Raw genomic sequence first — 18,446 nt, 5'->3', positions numbered from 1 at the left:
GAATTTGCTTAGTAACTTGTTGTATTTCATAGCGAACTTCCAGGGGCTTATCTCAAGTTTTTTTTTCTTAAATTGCAGTGATTTTGCATCATAAGCTACATAAATTCTATACCTTAGTATTCTGTTTCTTTCAGGGGGTGCAATTCTATACACAACTGAAGACAGTTATTTCCCAATGGAAAGAGGAAGATGCCACTGTTACCAAACCTGCGGTAGTTATGCCAACCATGGGGAACTAAAGCCAACTGACATGCTTGCTGGAGTTGTTAAAAGTATTTTTCATCTGGGATGGTGCAGGCTATTCTTGAGTTGTCATTCTTGCCCTGGAAATATAGATATGTCTTCATTTCAGGATCATCCTTTCCAATCAGTTGAATAGAGCCTTCTAATACAAGATTTAATTTCTATCTATATATGGGATATCTTTTTTCTCTGTAGAAGAAAACATACTCTATGGTGAGTAATCAGGCCAAAGCAGTATCTGCTTCATCTGGTTTTGTTCCTATTCATGAGATAGTGTTGAAAATTTAAGCTCTTTCTACAGAATTAGTTTTTCTGGGAACCATTTATTACAATAGTTGCTATCACTCTATTTATGGGTGGTATGTCCTATTGCTTTTAAGATTTATTTTTTGCAAGAAACCCTGCATATGCTAGAATCATTGTATCTCATACTAAGATGGGGCAAGTAAATTTCGGGAGAGGCAAATTCAGGAGAACATTTCATAGAGCTGTTTTGAGAGCATGGCCTTGTCGAGAAGCAGTGAAGCCTTAACTTCACTAGAATTTTAGTTCCCTTTAGCCATATAAAATCAATGAATTTTAATTTTATACATGAATGTGCCTACATACTATTTATGCACTGAATATATTTGGAACTAGATGTGTGTTTGAGCTTTGGTTTTAGTAGTGCTGAACAAATGGCATAAGAAAGCAACGTATTTTTTATAGAGGCAATATATTCTATCAATATTGCCTTAATCTGATTGTGATATTTTTCATTAAGTCAAATATATGTGGAGAAGGGTAGATTCTAGCACTAGTTACAAAGACGTTTGTGATTTTATATACAAGTATACATATTATTGATCTTGAGATCTCTGGGTTGTTCAGCAATATAGTATGTACTGATTAGCTATGAGTGATACATTTAATTCAAATGTAAAGATAGAGGATGATAATAGTGATGCTATTTTGGGCTACATATGGTCTTCACATGGAGTTTTTTTTAAAAAAATCAGAAGATCTTTCCGTAAATTTGAAAAATATGCTATTGCTTTCTATTGTCTAATCAAATTAGCTTTTGTACCTAACAGGTGCTTAAAAACTGATCACTATTACCTGAAGAGGTTATTCATCCATATGCTTGAAAGTTGCATATTGATGTTAATCATGAATAAATGCTACTAAATTCAGAAGTCTTTTGGTTTTCTTCAAACTAGTAATCTAATAGTAGAAATCCTTCTAATACAAAATCAAACTGTAAACACTGGTTTTTATTTGAACATGATGCTAAATCATGCCTTTGTTCAGGGACAATGATCAGTGGGTTTGTAAATGTTTTGGATTAATCAGTGGTAATCGTTGGCCATGCTGGTTGAAAATATTGAAAGCAAGTAAAAGGCTTAGATGAAAATAAAAGATGTCTTTAAGAAAAATCAAAATTGCCAGACTCTGCCACTGGTATTTTATCTCCTGATATTCATATGTGAGAGAAAGATTCAGTATATAAACCTGAAAAAAAAATTGTTCATCTGTATCTCATATTAGACAACCCCAGACCCACTGGACACTCCTTTCAGAGATATTTCCTTACCAGAATCCTTATTACTTTTTCACAAAAAATGCTTTTAAAATACTTGTGAATATATTTTAATCAATTTTATTCAAGAATACACAACCCTTCAAATAACTTCTTAAGATAATGAATTAATGTGTGTCTACTTTTTGAAGAAAGCCATCAATTATTTCTTTAAAGAAGCAATTATGTTATCTTTCAAGATGACCTGATGTAAAGCCAGATTATAACACACAAAAACAGTGATTTCATTGCTACAGCATGAGTAACCTTACACTTCTGAGGTGGTTAAATGTTAAGAAAAGAATAATTATAATTTCAGTGAGTTTGTGATTAGCATCCATGCTAATCTACTCAGGTGGTATAAGCTGAATATCTGGGAGGGGTGATGATTTATGAGATGATTCAGATAATGGTGCCTGCTGAGTGATGAAAGCATAGACAGGAACGGCATCATCTCTGAAAAAGTTAAACAGGAAAAAAAATCAGGAGTGATATATATTCGGTTGTCCTCTGTATCTTAGCCTTAAGATTTCAAATGTCATCAGGAATACAGCTACATTTTTATTCTTGGAACAAAATATTCTCGGGTTGTAACTCCATTTATTCAAATTACCCCTTAGGAGTAGCTCTTTAAGAAACTTGATTTTAGAGAAAGAATCATAATGAACTGATACCTAAACTCCAAAGTAATTATTACTGCTACACAACTGCAAGTATAAACAATACCAGAGAATAAAAAAAAAAGGGTAAAGACAATTTCAATTACTATACCTATTCACCATATTTAGTGCCAATGTATTCTCTTAATAATAATCCATAGTACTGTTATTCAGGAATTTTCCCTGTTCACTAAAATTTAGCATTTCTTTCTCATCATTAGTGCCTGCCACAATAGCTCCTCTGTTCAACAAAAAAGCAACTAGATCCTAGAAGTATTGTGCACATTCTTAAGGCCAAGGAAATGTCCAGACTTTATTTATCTTCTCTTTTTATTTCCTAAGTAGTAAGGAAATAATAGTTCCTTTTGAACAACTAAGTGTTGGAAAGAAATTTTGGTCTCCATCCAAAGTTAGATCCCACAACAAGGGAGTGTGGGAAGTAAAAGAGGATGAATTCAAAAGTGGGAATCTTTAATTATAATTTAATGTAATTTAATAAATTGGGATAATAAATTATAATAAATCCCAAATACATTGGGATAATAAATTAGGAAAAACAATTGGGTGGCAGCCAGAATATTAGCAGCTCCCCCATTGTCAGTTCCCCATACTCCTGTGTCCAGAGTGAAAATGTTATCAAGGAATCTTAAGAATTGCAGATGCTCTTCATGCTTTGTGTGCTTTCTCTATTTTGATTAGCCACCCAAATGTATATTATCTTTAACAGATTATGTGTGTGCATCTATTACTTTGGGGCATCCAATACAAAGAAGAACTGAAGTGCTTCTATGCAGAGTAAAAGCAGATTGTTTTAATACATGCATCAAAATAGTCCTTCACTGAGCTTTTCTCCTCATACATCTATTAACAAACTGAATACTTCATACTTCTGCCAACATTTCTAGCAGGGGTGAAATCCACTTACCTTTGCTACTGTTTCGGTAGCAATATGAGCACGCACTCACATAGCAATTTGCTATATGAATTCGGTAGCAATTTACATACATGCAGGACCTTCCGCGTATGCACAGAGCATCAAAATGATGGTGGTGGGCGGAGCTTGCTACCGAGCGCGCCTGAAAAGGTAAGCGAACAGCAAAGGAGGGAATCCGCTCTGCCACATGATTTATATTAGCTAGAAAGCAGGAAATCCTGCTTTCTAACTAATATAAATCATGTGGCACAGTTTATTGTTGGAAAAACTGGTTTGCCCGAACCAGTAGCATTTTTTTTACTACTGGTTCAGGCAGACAGGTGGCATCTTTACTACTGGTTCGGGCAAACCAGCCCAACCCGGTTGCATTTCACCTCTGATTTCTAGGGTCTATATTATGTTTTGTAGAAAGTACATTAGTTATCTTGAAAATTGAAATATAAATAATCATCATAAATAATTACATTTAACAACCAGATGTGCACAGAGGTAATTCTCACACAAGTACTATCTAAAGTAGTAATAAAATGTTTAAATTAGTTAGATAAAAGCTTGTGTTGGGAGAAAAAAACATCCACAATGCACACTGCCCTGAAAAGGTATTACTTGCATATGTCCAACTTTACAAATAAACAATAAACCATAGTTAGACACAACAAAACCAAAAAACTCATCCCTTTGGAGGCAATATTCATTCAGTATGTAAAGTATTAGAAAATTAATAATTTAAATTAATAAACAGATGTAATCTCTTACTCAGATGCTTTTGTTTCTGCAAAATTAAAATTGCTTGGTGTTACTGGAACCAAAACGTGGCTATGTTTCCTATGAAACAAATTACAGAATAAATGGTGAGTTAATGAGGCCTAAATTATTATTTATTTACATACTATAACCCTTGTTGCAAGTTGAATGAAAGTACTGTATTTTTTGGACTATAAGACGCACTGGAGTATAATATGCACCAAGATTTTGAAGAGGTATTTTTTTTTAAAAAAAAAGGTTTTGTCCCTAGGAGCACTCTGCAGGCCGCCCAAACCCTCTGCACGCTCCGTTTTTTGTGAAAAGAGCATGCAGAGAGTTTGAGGCCTGCAAAGTGCTCCTGGGGTCCAGGGAGGGCAAAAATGTGATGTGGGGAAGGGGTTTGGAAGGCCAAAAATTGGGCATGCAGAGGGTATAGAAGGCCTATAGAGTGCTCCTGGGGGTTGGGGAGGGCAAAAAACGCCCCCATTTTCCCCAAGAACAGGCCTGTTTTTTCCAAAAAAAGGGGGTATTGCAGAGAGTTTGAAAGGCCTGTGGAGTGCTACTAGGAGCTTGGGAGGGCAAAAACAGTCCCATTTTTGTGAAAAATGGGCCCATTGCTTGCTTGTTTTTGCCCTCCCCAGCCCCAGGACTACTTTGCAGGCCTCCCAAACCCTCTGCACCGTCCATTTTTGCAAAAAATGGGCTGCACGGGTGTGGTTTCGGGAAGCCAAAAATGCTGTATTCAGTGTATAAGATGCACCCAGATTTTCACCCTCTTTTTTGGGGGGAAAAGGTGCATCTTGTACTCCGAAAAAATATGGTAAATAATATTGATGTATTTTTTTCAGTTTCAAGATTTTGTTTTGAAACTTCTATCACCGATTTGGTAAACAATAATCAAATATTTTATAATCTGCAAAGAAATGGTAGAGTCAATATGATAAAAGTGTCTTCTTTCCATCTCTCACAAAATAGCAAACATGTCCCTGATCTCTACTAGAAGAGCTATGTTCATTCTAGATTGTAATGTGCCACGATCAATATAAATAATAGCTCAAGTTGTTACCTAATTATTCAATAGGTAGGTAACTTTCTGAATGACCCATTCCCAATTGTCTTTCATTACTTCATCCATTTATTGAGACTAAATAATTCTCTGTACACTTTCGATTAACATGATATGCAAATGGCAGGCAAATTTCATTAAGACAACAGTGATAAAACCACCACTTCCAGTTTAAACACATGGATTAGGACCAGGGAAATCCATGTTCAAATGGAAGCTGAATGGGCCTCTTTGGGCCAATCACTTCTCTTAGTCCAACTCATCTCATAAGCTTGATTGATATGGGGAAATATAAGAAGTGTGCTATACTGCCTTAAGTGCCTGAAAAAAATGACAGAATTATAAATCTAGTAATAAAGAAGTATTGAAATCTGAATCTCGTGTTTGCAGCCATATTTTCCCACCAGATTGGCTCTGCTTCATAGCATGGAAACAAAGATAAAAATTAATTTCTGGCAAAAGCTTGCATTTTGAAAGTATTTAGATGTTATTAGACAAAAAAGACGTAAGTTTGCAATTGCTATAATTCTGCAAAAAGGCTCTGCCAGTTCTAATACTCTATAGGAGTATGGCCATAGCTTCAGCCCTCAACAAATCAGAATCAGTCTCTGTTTAGAAATCCCTATGAAGTACAGTAGCTCAGGAAAGCATTTTTTAAGAACTCCTAAAACCACGTATTTCAAGAATCTAATGTCATTTTTTTAGATCTTTTTGGGCCTGCATACATGTAATGGGAAACAATAACATACCAAAATTGTATATGTAAATTGTAATTGCAATGTTTTGCATGGATTCTTTATGATTCAGATTTTTAAAACTTTGCCAATTAATTGTCTTTTATAATCTATATTTTATAAAACCAATCCGTATTTGCAAATATAAAAATAGTCCAGGCAAAGTTGAGGCAATGCATGATATTTTTAAAAGCCTATATATCCTCAATGTGATGTACAGGATATAATTTTAATCAATAACTAAACATTAATTGTTCATAAATAAACAAGATTCCTGGTGTTAATTCCATAGCAATTAACAAAAACAAGCCTTTTCATTAGTAACCCTGTCTCTCTTATTTCCTCTTCATTTTTGTTATGTAACTACTACTATAGTTGGGTTCATAGAGATGTTAAGATAAGATCAAAGAAACCATATACCGAATTAACTTGTTATACAGCTCCACCCACTCTTCTTTAGCAATTGTTTGTGACATAATAAATGTTAAACCAACCATGGACTAATTCAAAATGTGAACCAATCACTCAATGATACTGATACTCTATAATCTCACTGTTGGTAGTAATGTTAATTATAATAGATTTCTCTTTTACAACTGTCTGTAAGATCCACTAATTCAGTACTGTATATAGTTTGCTATGATTTAAAATTACATCTATAACTTATAGTCTCTCAGCTTTGAAACATTTATTTCTAAATATAAAAGCACATCTGACTCACAAGCAACCATGTATTTTTCTGATGCTTATTTTCTAGCAATTCACATAGCAGTGGATAAGAAATATACAGATGAAAATGTCTATGTGTAGTCATATTTTAAGCTAAATAGCTAGGAAATAAACTATAACTTGGATGAATCCTTAACATTCTAGATAATTTAATAAATAGGACTTTACCGGTGTTTTAAGCCATTCATTTTTGCAAACAGTAACCTCAATACTCTTTCCTTCTGCTCCCAGGTCAGTTCAGAAATGTCCACCTTCCCCTTCTGAATATTTGTCCTACACACAAAAAAAAATCTCATGAATCACAGCTCATCAGTATAATTCTGCAGTTATATTAATGTTTATGGCATGACCCTATTCATACATCTATTTATATGGTCTCCAAAAGGTCTTGTGAAAGCTAATACATCCTCTTCACCTCAAAAGTTACTCAACTTGGAGAGGGTGATAATACAGGCAGACTATTAGGAAGAGCTCAGGTATATGAATAAAAAGCTTTCAGTTTCTGTTGCTATGTACTCTGCCTGTATTTCAAATTATATAGAACAAATCAGTGGATAAAATCAATCTAGCTGGCTCCACTAAAAATTAATTACCAACCGGCAATCAACACCTACATGGATTTTATCTAAGGAATTTATTAATATTGCTAGTTTCTTACATCTTTATATCCTAAAAGATAAAAGCTATGTAGAAAGATTAACTTACAATGAATTTTTTAAAGTAAATTATATCTAACAACAACTACCACAATGTGACTTGTAGTATTTTTCCTTCTCATGTTTCTCTTACTTTCTTATGTCTTTCGAGATACAGGATAGCAGGGTAGTCAAGACAATGTAGTCTTAATGGACACATTTTCAAGCAGTACCTTCTAGAGACTTCTCTAGAATGTTTTTAAAGACATTGATAAATTAATGGCAGATCTAAAGGTAGGCCACCCCAGAATCTACTACTTCAGTGGCATTACCTAAACAAGTAGCACTTACTACAAACAGAGGTATATCCATATAAATAGTCTTCATTTAGTGACTACATCTGGGACTGGCATCTTGGTCATTAAGCAGTCACTAAATAAAACTACAACTAGTGCTTACAGTCTTCCTTCAGCTTTTCTTTGCTTTACAGACCTGCAAAGATCATACATGTGAGAACTAGTTGCAAAGTTATTTTTTCCACTGTTGTAAACTACAAATGATTGCTGTCCAGAGAAATTGCTAAATGAGGACTATTGTATTCTTTTTGACATTGTTAGTGATCCTAGGATGGTTATTCGATCACAAGGTTTTTCACTTGGGATAACATAACTTTAATAAGGATTTAATTTGTGATGAATTTTGCACATCTACCCCCTTTTAATATTTAAAATATTAAACTTCTGAAAAAAAGTTTAAGTGCATAATTATGCAATCCTGGACAGTAGTACTATCTAAAAACAAATGTAAAGAATTAACCTTGGTAATCTAGGAAATGAAAAGCCAAAGATCAATTTTAAGGCACAGTGTTCCATTCTGTGAGTACATGATTTTGTAGGATAGAAAAAATAAGTATTTGCAGGAAGCATTTAACTAAACATATTTAAATTTCACCTACTCAAGATTTTCAAACACTTTCAATATTTTTTTCTTAAGAGAAATTTAAAAAAATGTACTTTATACAACGATGTTGGAGCAAAAACAAAACTAGCATACTTCATCCTTTGAAAACTGATGAGATATTTCATTGGATCAGAACTGCCACTATATCTTAAAAATGATAAAATTGTAGAAAAAATACATAATAGAAAAATGGCATTCACTGTGTCTCTTATATGAGTACCCAGAAGTCTGAAAGTATAATTTGAATATTCAATTTCCAGAGATCAAAACCTCATATAGAATAACAGAGTTGGAAGGGACCTTGAAGGTCTTCTAGTCCAACTCCCTGCTTAGGCATGAAACCCTACACCACTTCAGACAAATGGTTATCTAATATCTAATTCTAAATCTTACATTAAATAGTTACAAATCTATCCCTGCAAATCAAATCTGGTCACATAACCTTATATAGAGTGGAATATGATGAGGAAAAACCACATAAGTCTTGAGTTGGATAGTATACCTGACAAAATATTTTTCTGGTTCCTTCTTCCTTCTAAAATATTGTTTGAATTTTAATGCTAATGGTATATTTAAGGAGTTGACTTTTGAGTTTATAGAAGTAAAGAAAACTTAGCTTTTTTATTTTCTAATGGAGATAATGGAAATAATGATAAATTATAGATAGATGGAAATTAAAGGAATAGGATTATCTTTTTTTTTAATTCAGGATTCTTCTTTTTAATTATGTTTTGCTTTTTCAGCATTAGTCATTATAACATATACTACTGAACATGAAATTATTTCTTTTTCCTATCCCAAAATATTCCAAACCAAGTTATTTTATTCCAAAGGAACTTCCTTTCAACTTCTATTTCTAATAGTGAAAGTGACCAGAAACGAAGACTTCCACCACATGTACCATTTCTCTGCTTCCAAAAGGTCCATTTGCACACTATTTGTGCTATATGCACTGTCATTAAATGTTCTGATTTTGGGGTATTCCTCTTTCCCTGCAAATGCTGCCATCATTTTCCTTTGATAGGCGACTTGGGCCACCTGCTTGTAACACTTCCTGCTGCTTATAATCTCTTGTTTGACTTGCTCCAGAGCATCTAAGAAGAATTTCTCCACTTCTGTCCTTTCATTCAAGATGTTCCTGGCTAATTTCTTCACTCTACTCATTTCTCTTTCTTTCATTTTCAGCAGCTGCTCCAGCTTTTCAATTTCTGTCCAAGCTGCTTGATTCTGTACCAAAGCCTTCTCTTCTGTTTTTTTTATTTCTATTTTAAATTCTGCAGCCATATAATTAACTGCTTCTTCTAGTTTTTTAACCTTGTTTTGAAGCTCCTGGATTAGTGTTTTCTGCTGAGTAATTTGTAGAATCTTCTCCTTAATCATAAGGTCTTTGGTTTCCTTAAAAAACAAGGAACAAGGAAGACAGAAAATTATTGGTAAACATTAATAGATTTTTTTAATTATCAAAATGGCAAATAGGAATTGGTCATGAATGTATTATTGCTGATCCTGTTTCATGTATTTGAAGAATGTGTCTTCTATCAATGCTGTATCTTCCAGATAGGGATGTGACATTAGTAGATATTTATTCTTTGGAACACATTGACTGTAGTTTCCCTCCTAACCAAACTGTAATTAAAAGAGTGATTGTTCATTGAAATAATGTCAAAGTACTTGTAAAAATTATGACTGAGAAGGGATATATTTGAATGTATAAAAATCATATATGCCAGGGGAAAAAATGTCAGTTTCTCAAACTGGGAGTTTTATACCAGCTCTCTGAAAATACCAAAATCAGGTATCATCTAATGAACTTGATTGGAATGAGGTTTGAAATAAAGTATTTCACATAGCACATAATGGAAATTAGAGCTAGATTTCATGACAGCCTGTTTCAATAAGCCTAGAGAAATCTTAGCAAGATCTCCTGCCTAAGCAAGGAGTTGGACCTAGAAGACCTTCAAGGTCCCTTCCAACTCTGTTATTCTATTCTATTCTATTCTATTCTATTTGTAAATGTAAGTTTTCTGATCAAACTAGAACTTTTGGTCTCCTGGCTGGTGTTTTAATCACTAAACTATATTGGCTCATATACCATAATATGATATGATATATTATATAATGCAATATGATATGCTTATGAGATACATATTATATGCTCATGATACCAGTTTTCCAATACTTTAAGAGCTGCCACTGGAAGAGGGGCATTAATTCATTCTTCATAGTTCTGAGGATAAGACAAGAAGGAATGGGTGGAAGTTCATTGTGTAAGATCCAAGGTAGAAATAAGGAAGAATTTCTTGACAATAACAACTGTTAAGAATGGAACAGTTTGCCTCACAGAGTTGTGGATGCTGCATCTCAGGAGGTTTTCAGGGGAAAAAATGGACAATCATTTCCATGAGATGGTATAAGGATTCCTGTCTTGGGTAGGGGATTAAACTAGAAGACCTCTAAGGTCCCTTCTAGTCCTACAAGAACTAAAGTTTGTCAGCTTTTATGTTATTTCTGTATTCTTTCCAATGGGAAACTTTGTTCCAATGGGCCTAAGCAAAACAAGTGAAAAAAATGGACTCAACCCAAAGTGAATGAAAGAGTTTTGAACACTTGACTATCCTGAATGAGTTTCATACTCCAAGTTCAGATCAATGACATCTGAGTATTCTGAAGATTTATCTTGAGGGTCTTTCCGTGATCTTTGAGATATCACAAAGGACACTCATAGTACCAGAGGATTGGGGATAAGCAAACATTTTTTATATCAGCAGTCACCACGTGGTGGTCCACAAGAAAATTTTGGTGGTCCACAGAAAAAATATTAGCATTTTTTATATTGCAATAAATGCTATTTATCTTTTAAAAAGATTCATATTAGTGGTCCACAGGATTTAAAATTCTGAATTTAGTGGTCCTTGAGGTCTGAAAGATTGGCGACCCCTGCTTTATATCATCAAAAAGTAGAAAAAAGAGAACTTAACTAATTAGATTTTGGTCAACTTGATGTTGATACTGGGCAACAGCTTGGAAAAGATTTTTTGTGAACATTTAGAAAACAATGCATGGTTTAGTAGAGCAGCAAGCTCTAGTACTTGATACTCTTTTTTGATAAGAGTGATCAGTTGAATCTACCAGAAAAATGCCATGGATATTATATTCCTTGTTTTTAGCTGAGCAATACAGTCCATGAAATTCTAATGGAGTAGGTGGCAAAATGTGGGATGGATAAATCTGGATGAGCAGTTTTTGTCAGTGGTTCTGAATCAAGCTGGATAGAAGTATTAAGTGATACATTACATTCCAGGGTTTGTACCACTCAACATAAATATAAATGGCTTGGATAAAAGATTAATATGATTATTAGAGTTGTAGATGACATGAGGAAAGGGGAGGATATTGTAATCACTTTAGCAGACAAATATAACAAGCTTCAAGAGGACCTTGACAAGATGCAATAATGGATAGAAATCAGGACAGAAATTGGGTCTTGTTTGACAAAAGTAAGGAATAGACATGTGTCTTTAGATCTTCTAGAAAACAAGTAAACAGATTTCTTGTATAAAAGCTATTAAGCTGTTTTTAAAAATTAGCAATTGCTAATACCAAATGCAAGATATATCAATGTATGATACTTGCAAGATACAATTCTGTAAATTGTATCTGCCATTTGGGTGGAAAAAAAAGTCAAAAGAATATTAAAATATTATTTGTGATACATAATCTACACAATCTCATTATGATTTCCATATACTGAAAAGTCATTGCTACTTTCCATATATATTGGTCAGACTATACATAAAAAGTTGTATGCAGGAAGGAAAACTATTTTATGAAGGACACTGACAACCTGGAGTGGGAGGAGTCTAGGGGAAACCAGCAAGATGATAAGGGATCTGGAAGAAAAACCTAAGAAGAAAAACATGAAGACTTGGAAACATGAAAGTTATCCTGAGGTATTTGATGGTGAGTCAAACTTAAATTCTAGAAACAAGACGAGAAACAATGGGTTTACATTACAAAAGAAGCAGATTCAGATTATTTATCACAAATAGTACCCTAATGGTTGAGAATTGTTCAACATTGGAACTACAGAGATTTTATAGTTATTTTTCAGGGATCCTATAGTAGTAGATTCCTGCACTGGAAGGAGTTGGAGTAGATAATAAGTATTTTCTAACATTTCCATATAGTAATTACCCAGGAAATTAATTACCACAAGACACAATGATAGTCACTAATTTGAATGGCGCCAAAATAGGATTGGATAAAGTGTTACCCCATATTTATTGTGTATCTTCTATTTCTTTTAGGAACTTAAGGCAGTGTACACTGCACTCTGTCTTAATTTTCTTAACGCTATATGGAGCTGAAACAGTGATTGGCTCAAAGTTACTTGCATGACTGAAGATGGATTTAATGCTGTGTCACCCCTGTACCAGCTGCACAGAATACTAGTTTCAGGGAACAGTCATAGGAAGCATTATGTCTCCATATCCTATTTGTGAGCACCAGAGAGTTATATAGTTGTTACTGTAACAAAAAAAAGTGCAAAATTAAGATTGCTTTGAACTGTAGCCTGAGCCAGCACAGCCATTTCTTTTAAATCTGTTATCTATAACAACAGCTTTATCTAAACTTATTTTGAAGCTACCTTGATTAAGTAAGTATTGTAATGCCATATTCATTTCCAAATCTCAACACACACACACAGATCTTATTTACCACAGAACAAAAAAGGAAGGAAGAATAAAACCTTTTCCTGCAAGTGGAAGGCATTGCTCTCTTCCAATTTTTCCTTGATATTTTTTAACTCTTCTGTCTCTTTCATGTGATAAGCCAGAGCCTCTTGAAGACGAACATTCTCTGTAAAAACTGCTCGTCCAGCATTATCCAACTGCCTGAATAAGAGCAAAATGATCCAGCAATTGGTATGGAATTTTCAGAGCTAATTCTAATACGGTAACATGTAAATGGAAAGTCTGCCTGCACAATGGAACTTTATTTATCTCTCTTTTCTGGAGGATCCTCAATGGTGGGGATTAGTTTTTGAGTCCAAGCCCAAAAGAAATGTCTTTTACATATTTCATTACAGAAGAAATTCTATCAGCATGAGGATTTTAGCTCCTTTATTTAATATTTCACAATACAAAAAATAAATTCATGAAGTGATATAGATCTATTTAAGGACATACCGTATTTCCCTAAAAATAAGGCCCAGGTTTTTTTGCCTCCAAAAGAGGCACTAGGACTTATTTTCGGGGGATGTCTTCCACTGTCTAACCTTATGGTGGTGGCACCGACAGCCCCAACCAACAGGAGCCCTTGTGGTTTCTGCTGGCCCACTTCTTCTTGCTGCAACTCATACAGGCCTCTGTTTAGCTATCAGAGGCCTTCAGGAAAGGCCTCTGACAGCGAAACAGAGGCAGGGGTGATGTACACAAGAAGTGGCAAGTAGCCACAGAAGAAATGGTCCAGCAAGGTGAGGCGGTGAGGGGTGTGCGAGGCATGGCTGCAGCTATCCAAAGGTAAGCAGTTCCACCCCTACATCCCCTCACTTGATTTTTACTTGTGTGCCTCACCCCACCCTGTGCAACCAGGTGCAACAAAGTGGACAGGATCTTAACTAGGGCTTATTTTGGGCATAAGAGCTTATTTTAGGTGTACATATAAAAAAATCAAGCTAGGTCTTATTTTCAAGATAGGTCTTATTTTCAGGAAAACACAGTAGGATTACTTTCAGCTTGGCATCCTATTTTTTCCAGGAATGAAACATGTATTGATTTCCCAGAACCATTAATATTTCTACTTCTTCTTCATCATCACTATCATCATAGTTCATATTTAACAAGCTAGGAATACAGAGATCTATTAAGTCTTACGCAATGGCTTCATGATGGGCTCTTTCAGCCAGCATTATAATCTTCTTCTCTGCTTCTCTTTCCAGCCGTTGCTGAAAGAAAAAGTAACAAAATAAAGTATACTTTCATTACTGCAGGGATTAGATATATTGAAATTATATGTCTACTATTCCAAAAGTACTCTACCTTTTCTTCAATGAACTTTTTCTCCAACATACTAATAGTTTCCTGATGTTCTCTTTTTGTGATATCCAAGGTATCTTTCAGCTAGAATTTAGAGAAGCATTTAATTATAATGTAGTCATTTAGAGGGCAATTCAATTAACACTTTCACAGAAAAACTGACCAGGTCTGTATTCATTTATCTATTTGTATCCCACCTTTATTATTTTTACAAATAACTCAAGTATATCTGACACAACTTCCTCCTCCTATTTTCCCCACTACAGCAACTCTGTAAGGTGAGATGGACTAAGAAAGAGTGATTAGCCCAAAGTCACCCAGATGGCTTTCATGGCTAAGGTGAGACTATAACTGGATCTCTTTCTTTCTAGCTTGGTGCTTAACCTCTAGACCAAACTGGCTTTCCAGAACTGGATCATTTTAGAACATCTCACATTTAGATTTTCTCCAATTGTTTTTCAGATTTGTAGTTTTTACCTATCATCTCTAACTTAGTAAAAAAAAAAACCAATAGATCAGCAACTCTATAGATGCATACCAGTATATCATAAGCACTATTTAGAAATATAACATTGTCTCTCATTTTAACATAACTTTTCCTCTTCTAGAGGTATTGTCCAAATGATCGTTCTTTAAGATACCTGTTGAAATACCTGTTCTGCCAGATTTGAGAGTTGAATTTCTGCAAAGTAATATTTTACTGCCTTATTATAATTTACAGATTGTTCTGATATATATTTCACAACTCTATGTCACTACTGGAAGCTACATTTGTCTATCATAAGAACTATCAATAAGGGGAGATTATAAGGCCCTTCTAAAAATTGATATAAGAATGGTAAGGAATAAACTTACATCTTCTAATTCTTTCTCCAAAAGCGCTTTCTTTTTGCGAAATTCTTTGATCATCTTAAGTTCAATCTGAATTAGACCAATTTCCTTAGCCTTTCCATGAAATTTCTCCTCCAACTCTTCTAACTGTTTGGCAAATAGTTCTGCCTACAAATTTAAAATCTTTTAGCTCAAATAAAGTATCTAGGCATAGATCTTAAATTAGTTAAACAGTACTGAAAAACAAAAATTACATTTTAGTGCAATCTTTAAAAGCAATTAAAAATAATCCATCCTCAGATAAAGGTTACTGCTAAAGAACTAAAATACCTATTAATAAAATAAAATGCAAAATAGGCGCAAATAATGGCTTTATCAGTTTCAAGACAGTTCTACCTTAGATTGTATGAACCAACTGCTGAGAATTGAGGATTACAACTTTCTTAGATTCTTGAGGCAAGGTATGTTTACTTGGAAGTAACTCACTTAGATGTCAACAATTTAGTCCATCAAAAAAGCACAGGTTTGGCTTTATTATCTCAAGGAGAATATCAGCATACTTGGACCCTACTTCTCCATTTTTTTCTAGCAAAATAAGTTTCAAAAAATGTTTTAAAAATTAGTAACAAAGTGAGTTTTAAAAATAATTAATTTTGTATTTGTAATGCAAAATAATCTTATGCAGTTTATGTAGATAAATTTAATATTTATCTGTCATGCCTGATGCTTAACACATGCTAAGCCTGATCTGCAATGTCCTTTGTTACCAAAAGTGTCAGAAGAAATGTCCATTCACCGCTTGTTCGCTTTCTTCTTTTGCTCTGAGCTTCAATTCATTCACCTGCTGTTTCAACTTCTCAATCTAAGTATTAAAAACATAAAGATGATAAACAAGTCAATATTTCCCCCTGATAATAGCCAGAAGCCAATAACTGTGGAATGAAGGGATTCAAAAATTAAAATCCCTTTCTTCTGGCTTAAGTTCATATTCTCCATATTCTAGCAACAGGAGATAGATTTTTTGAAGTTATAAGTACTGAGAAAAGTGTTCTTAACAAATGAAAGGCATACCAAGCCATTAAATGCCTTGGTCTCATTTTTTCAAAAGTACGCCCATAGCTAGTTCATGATTCCCCAAAATAAGACAATGGAAAACCCAATAATTAGCATGGAGACCTTTCTGTGATATCTTTACATTAAAATCACAGATGAGCTTTAAGCAAAAGTCTAATTGATAGTTTCCTGCCATCTCTTACACCAGGAAAAGCACCCAGGGGTAATTATTTTCCTTTATCATGATTGTGTTAATCAGAATAGAATAGGATAGGGATGGGGATGGGGATAGGAAAGAATAGGATAGGATAGTGAATTTTTTAACCCACTCACAACAGATGTGGAATATATTATCAAATTCCGCTTTCCAAATGTCACAGTCAAAAGAAAGCTACAGTCTATACAGGGAGTATGGAATGGCATTCTTAATTATTATTCTTTATCATGATTGTGCTAATCAGAATAGAATGGAATAGGGATAGGAATGATAGGGATAGGATAGAACAGGACAGAACAGAACAGAACAGGTTTATTTGGCCAAATGTGATTGGAATTTGTCTACGTGCAGAAGCTTTCAGTATACTTGCAAAGCAACAGAATTATGATAATCATAATAATATCAATTCAAAGATAGAACAAGAAAGATAAGGATATTACTAATGCGACAATCATATTGGGTAAATACATATAGAAATTAGACAGTGCTGTGAGAATTAGGTATCCAGCAGAGTGATGGCCTGAGGAAAAATTATCCCTGTGTCTACTTATTGTGGACTGCACCTGGCAATGCCCTGTAGCACCATTCAGAAGGAAGCAGCTGAACCAGTTTATGTTCAGGATGTGAAGGGTTGCAGATATCTTCTTAGTCCTCTTTCTGACCCAGGCAATGCACAAGTCTTCTATGGAAAGCAGGCTAATTGCATTTGCAGGTAATCCTTGACTTACAACAGTTCATTTAGTGACAGTTTGTAGTTACAAGAGCATTGAAAAAAGTGAGTTTTGACCATTTTTCACACTTACAACCATTGCAGCATCCCCATGCTCACATGATCCAAATTCAGATGCTTGGCAATTGACTCCCATTTATGAGAGTTGCAATGTCCTGGAACCATGTTGCAACTTTCTGACAAGCAAAGTCAATGGGGAACCAGATGCACTTAACAACTGTGTTACTAATTTAAGAACTGCAGTGATTCACTTAACAAATATGGCTAGAAAAATCAACATGGGCAAAACTCACTTAACAAATTTCTCACAGCAGCATAAATTTTGGGCTCAATTACAGTCATATGTTGAAGACTACCTGTATTCCTTCTGCAGTCTTAACTATCCATTGGAGTCTGTATTTGTTCTGTTTAGTTGCTGTACCAAACCAGGCAGTTAATAGTAGTTAATGCTGTACTTTTTCCCCAGGGCATTTGTGCCCTGGAAAATTTTATTTATTAAATTTGTGTGCCACCCATCTCCCTATTGAAAGTGACTCTGGTGCAAATGGTGCACACCTCACAATTATTGCATTGCAGTTGAGATGATGATGTTTATACATTACATTTAATATTGAAAGCATTGGGCATACTGTAAATACAGTAAAAATTAAAGCCAAATCCACAATTTAAAGAAATCAATAACTGACATTTGCCCAGGGAACCACAGCCTGACAGATTAAAGAAGGGCAACTCTACATTTTGTCTGAAATGGTGGTATAGGATTTCCTGCCTGAGCAAGGGGGTTGGACGAGAAGACCTCCAAGGTCCCTTCCCACTCTGTTCTGTTCTGTTCTGTTCTTGTTCTGTTCTACACCTACCAAGTCTTCCTTTTCCGCCTCTTGTTTCTTGAGGAAGGACATCACGTCGACCGTATCTTTCTCCAGCCGCCGCTGCTGCCGTTCCAGCTGTTCGTTGTCCCGGGCGAGGCGGCGAGCAGCCTCGCGGTACTCTTTGCGGGAGATCTCCGTTACCTCCAACCTGGCCTCCCATAGCGCCGCTGCGGCTTTGGCCCTTTCGGCCTCCGACTCCTCCTTCAAGGACCTCGGGTCTACTCCGCTCTTGCCGTCTTTCTTCCCCCTGAGAAGAGTAACGCGACGCCCAGGGCGAGTGAAGGATCGGCTTAACCGACTAGCCCCGGCCAGCAGCACCCCCCCCCCCACCTTCGTTAGGAGAACACCTTCCAAGATACCTACTTCCCTCCTTTCGCGCCTTTGTCTTGCGCGGTTTTCCCGGCCATGTCGGCAGGCGTGGGCTTTTCGGGAGATTGTCTTACTTC

At 35.1% G+C, this 18,446-nt stretch overlaps 2 protein-coding genes across 2 annotated transcripts in view; one reads left to right on the top strand and one right to left on the bottom strand.

Annotated features, from left to right (window-relative positions):
- ALDH6A1 (aldehyde dehydrogenase 6 family member A1) overlaps nt 1–1,229 on the top strand; it is a 17,680-nt gene extending 16,451 nt beyond the window's left edge. The window contains exon 12 of the mRNA XM_032231317.1: nt 135–1,229. Within this exon, the coding sequence (XP_032087208.1) occupies nt 135–239 (105 nt within the window). The 3' untranslated portion in view covers nt 240–1,229. The remainder of the gene's footprint in view (nt 1–134) is intronic.
- On the bottom strand, nt 618–18,446 carry BBOF1 (basal body orientation factor 1). Its single transcript, XM_032231330.1, has 11 exons — nt 18,364–18,446; nt 17,989–18,247; nt 15,928–15,993; nt 15,156–15,299; nt 14,304–14,384; nt 14,139–14,209; nt 13,013–13,157; nt 9,164–9,657; nt 6,836–6,940; nt 4,151–4,219; nt 618–2,257 (listed from the first exon to the last, which is right to left on the bottom strand). Exons 1-11 carry the CDS (start codon nt 18,405–18,407, stop codon nt 2,149–2,151), a joined length of 1,587 nt encoding a protein of 528 aa, XP_032087221.1. The 5' UTR covers nt 18,408–18,446; the 3' UTR covers nt 618–2,148.

The sequence above is a fragment of the Thamnophis elegans genome, chromosome 1 (assembly GCF_009769535.1).
Source record: "Thamnophis elegans isolate rThaEle1 chromosome 1, rThaEle1.pri, whole genome shotgun sequence".
NCBI lineage: Eukaryota > Metazoa > Chordata > Lepidosauria > Squamata > Colubridae > Thamnophis > Thamnophis elegans.
This window is presented reverse-complemented; position numbering and strand designations above follow the sequence as displayed.

Bases quoted from the DNA above. Each gene is read 5' to 3' on its own strand.
- BBOF1 (XM_032231330.1), bottom strand. From the start codon at position 18,407: ATGGCCGGGAAAACCGCGCAAGACAAAGGCGCGAAAGGAGGGAA. The intron at 18,248-18,363 runs GTAGGTATCTTG...TACTCTTCTCAG, and splicing joins AAAGGCGCGAAAGGAGGGAA to GGGGAAGAAAGACGGCAAGA. The intron at 6,941-9,163 runs GTACATGTGGTG...TTTTGTGTGTAG, and splicing joins CTTTTGGAAGCAGAGAAATG to GACAAATATTCAGAAGGGGA.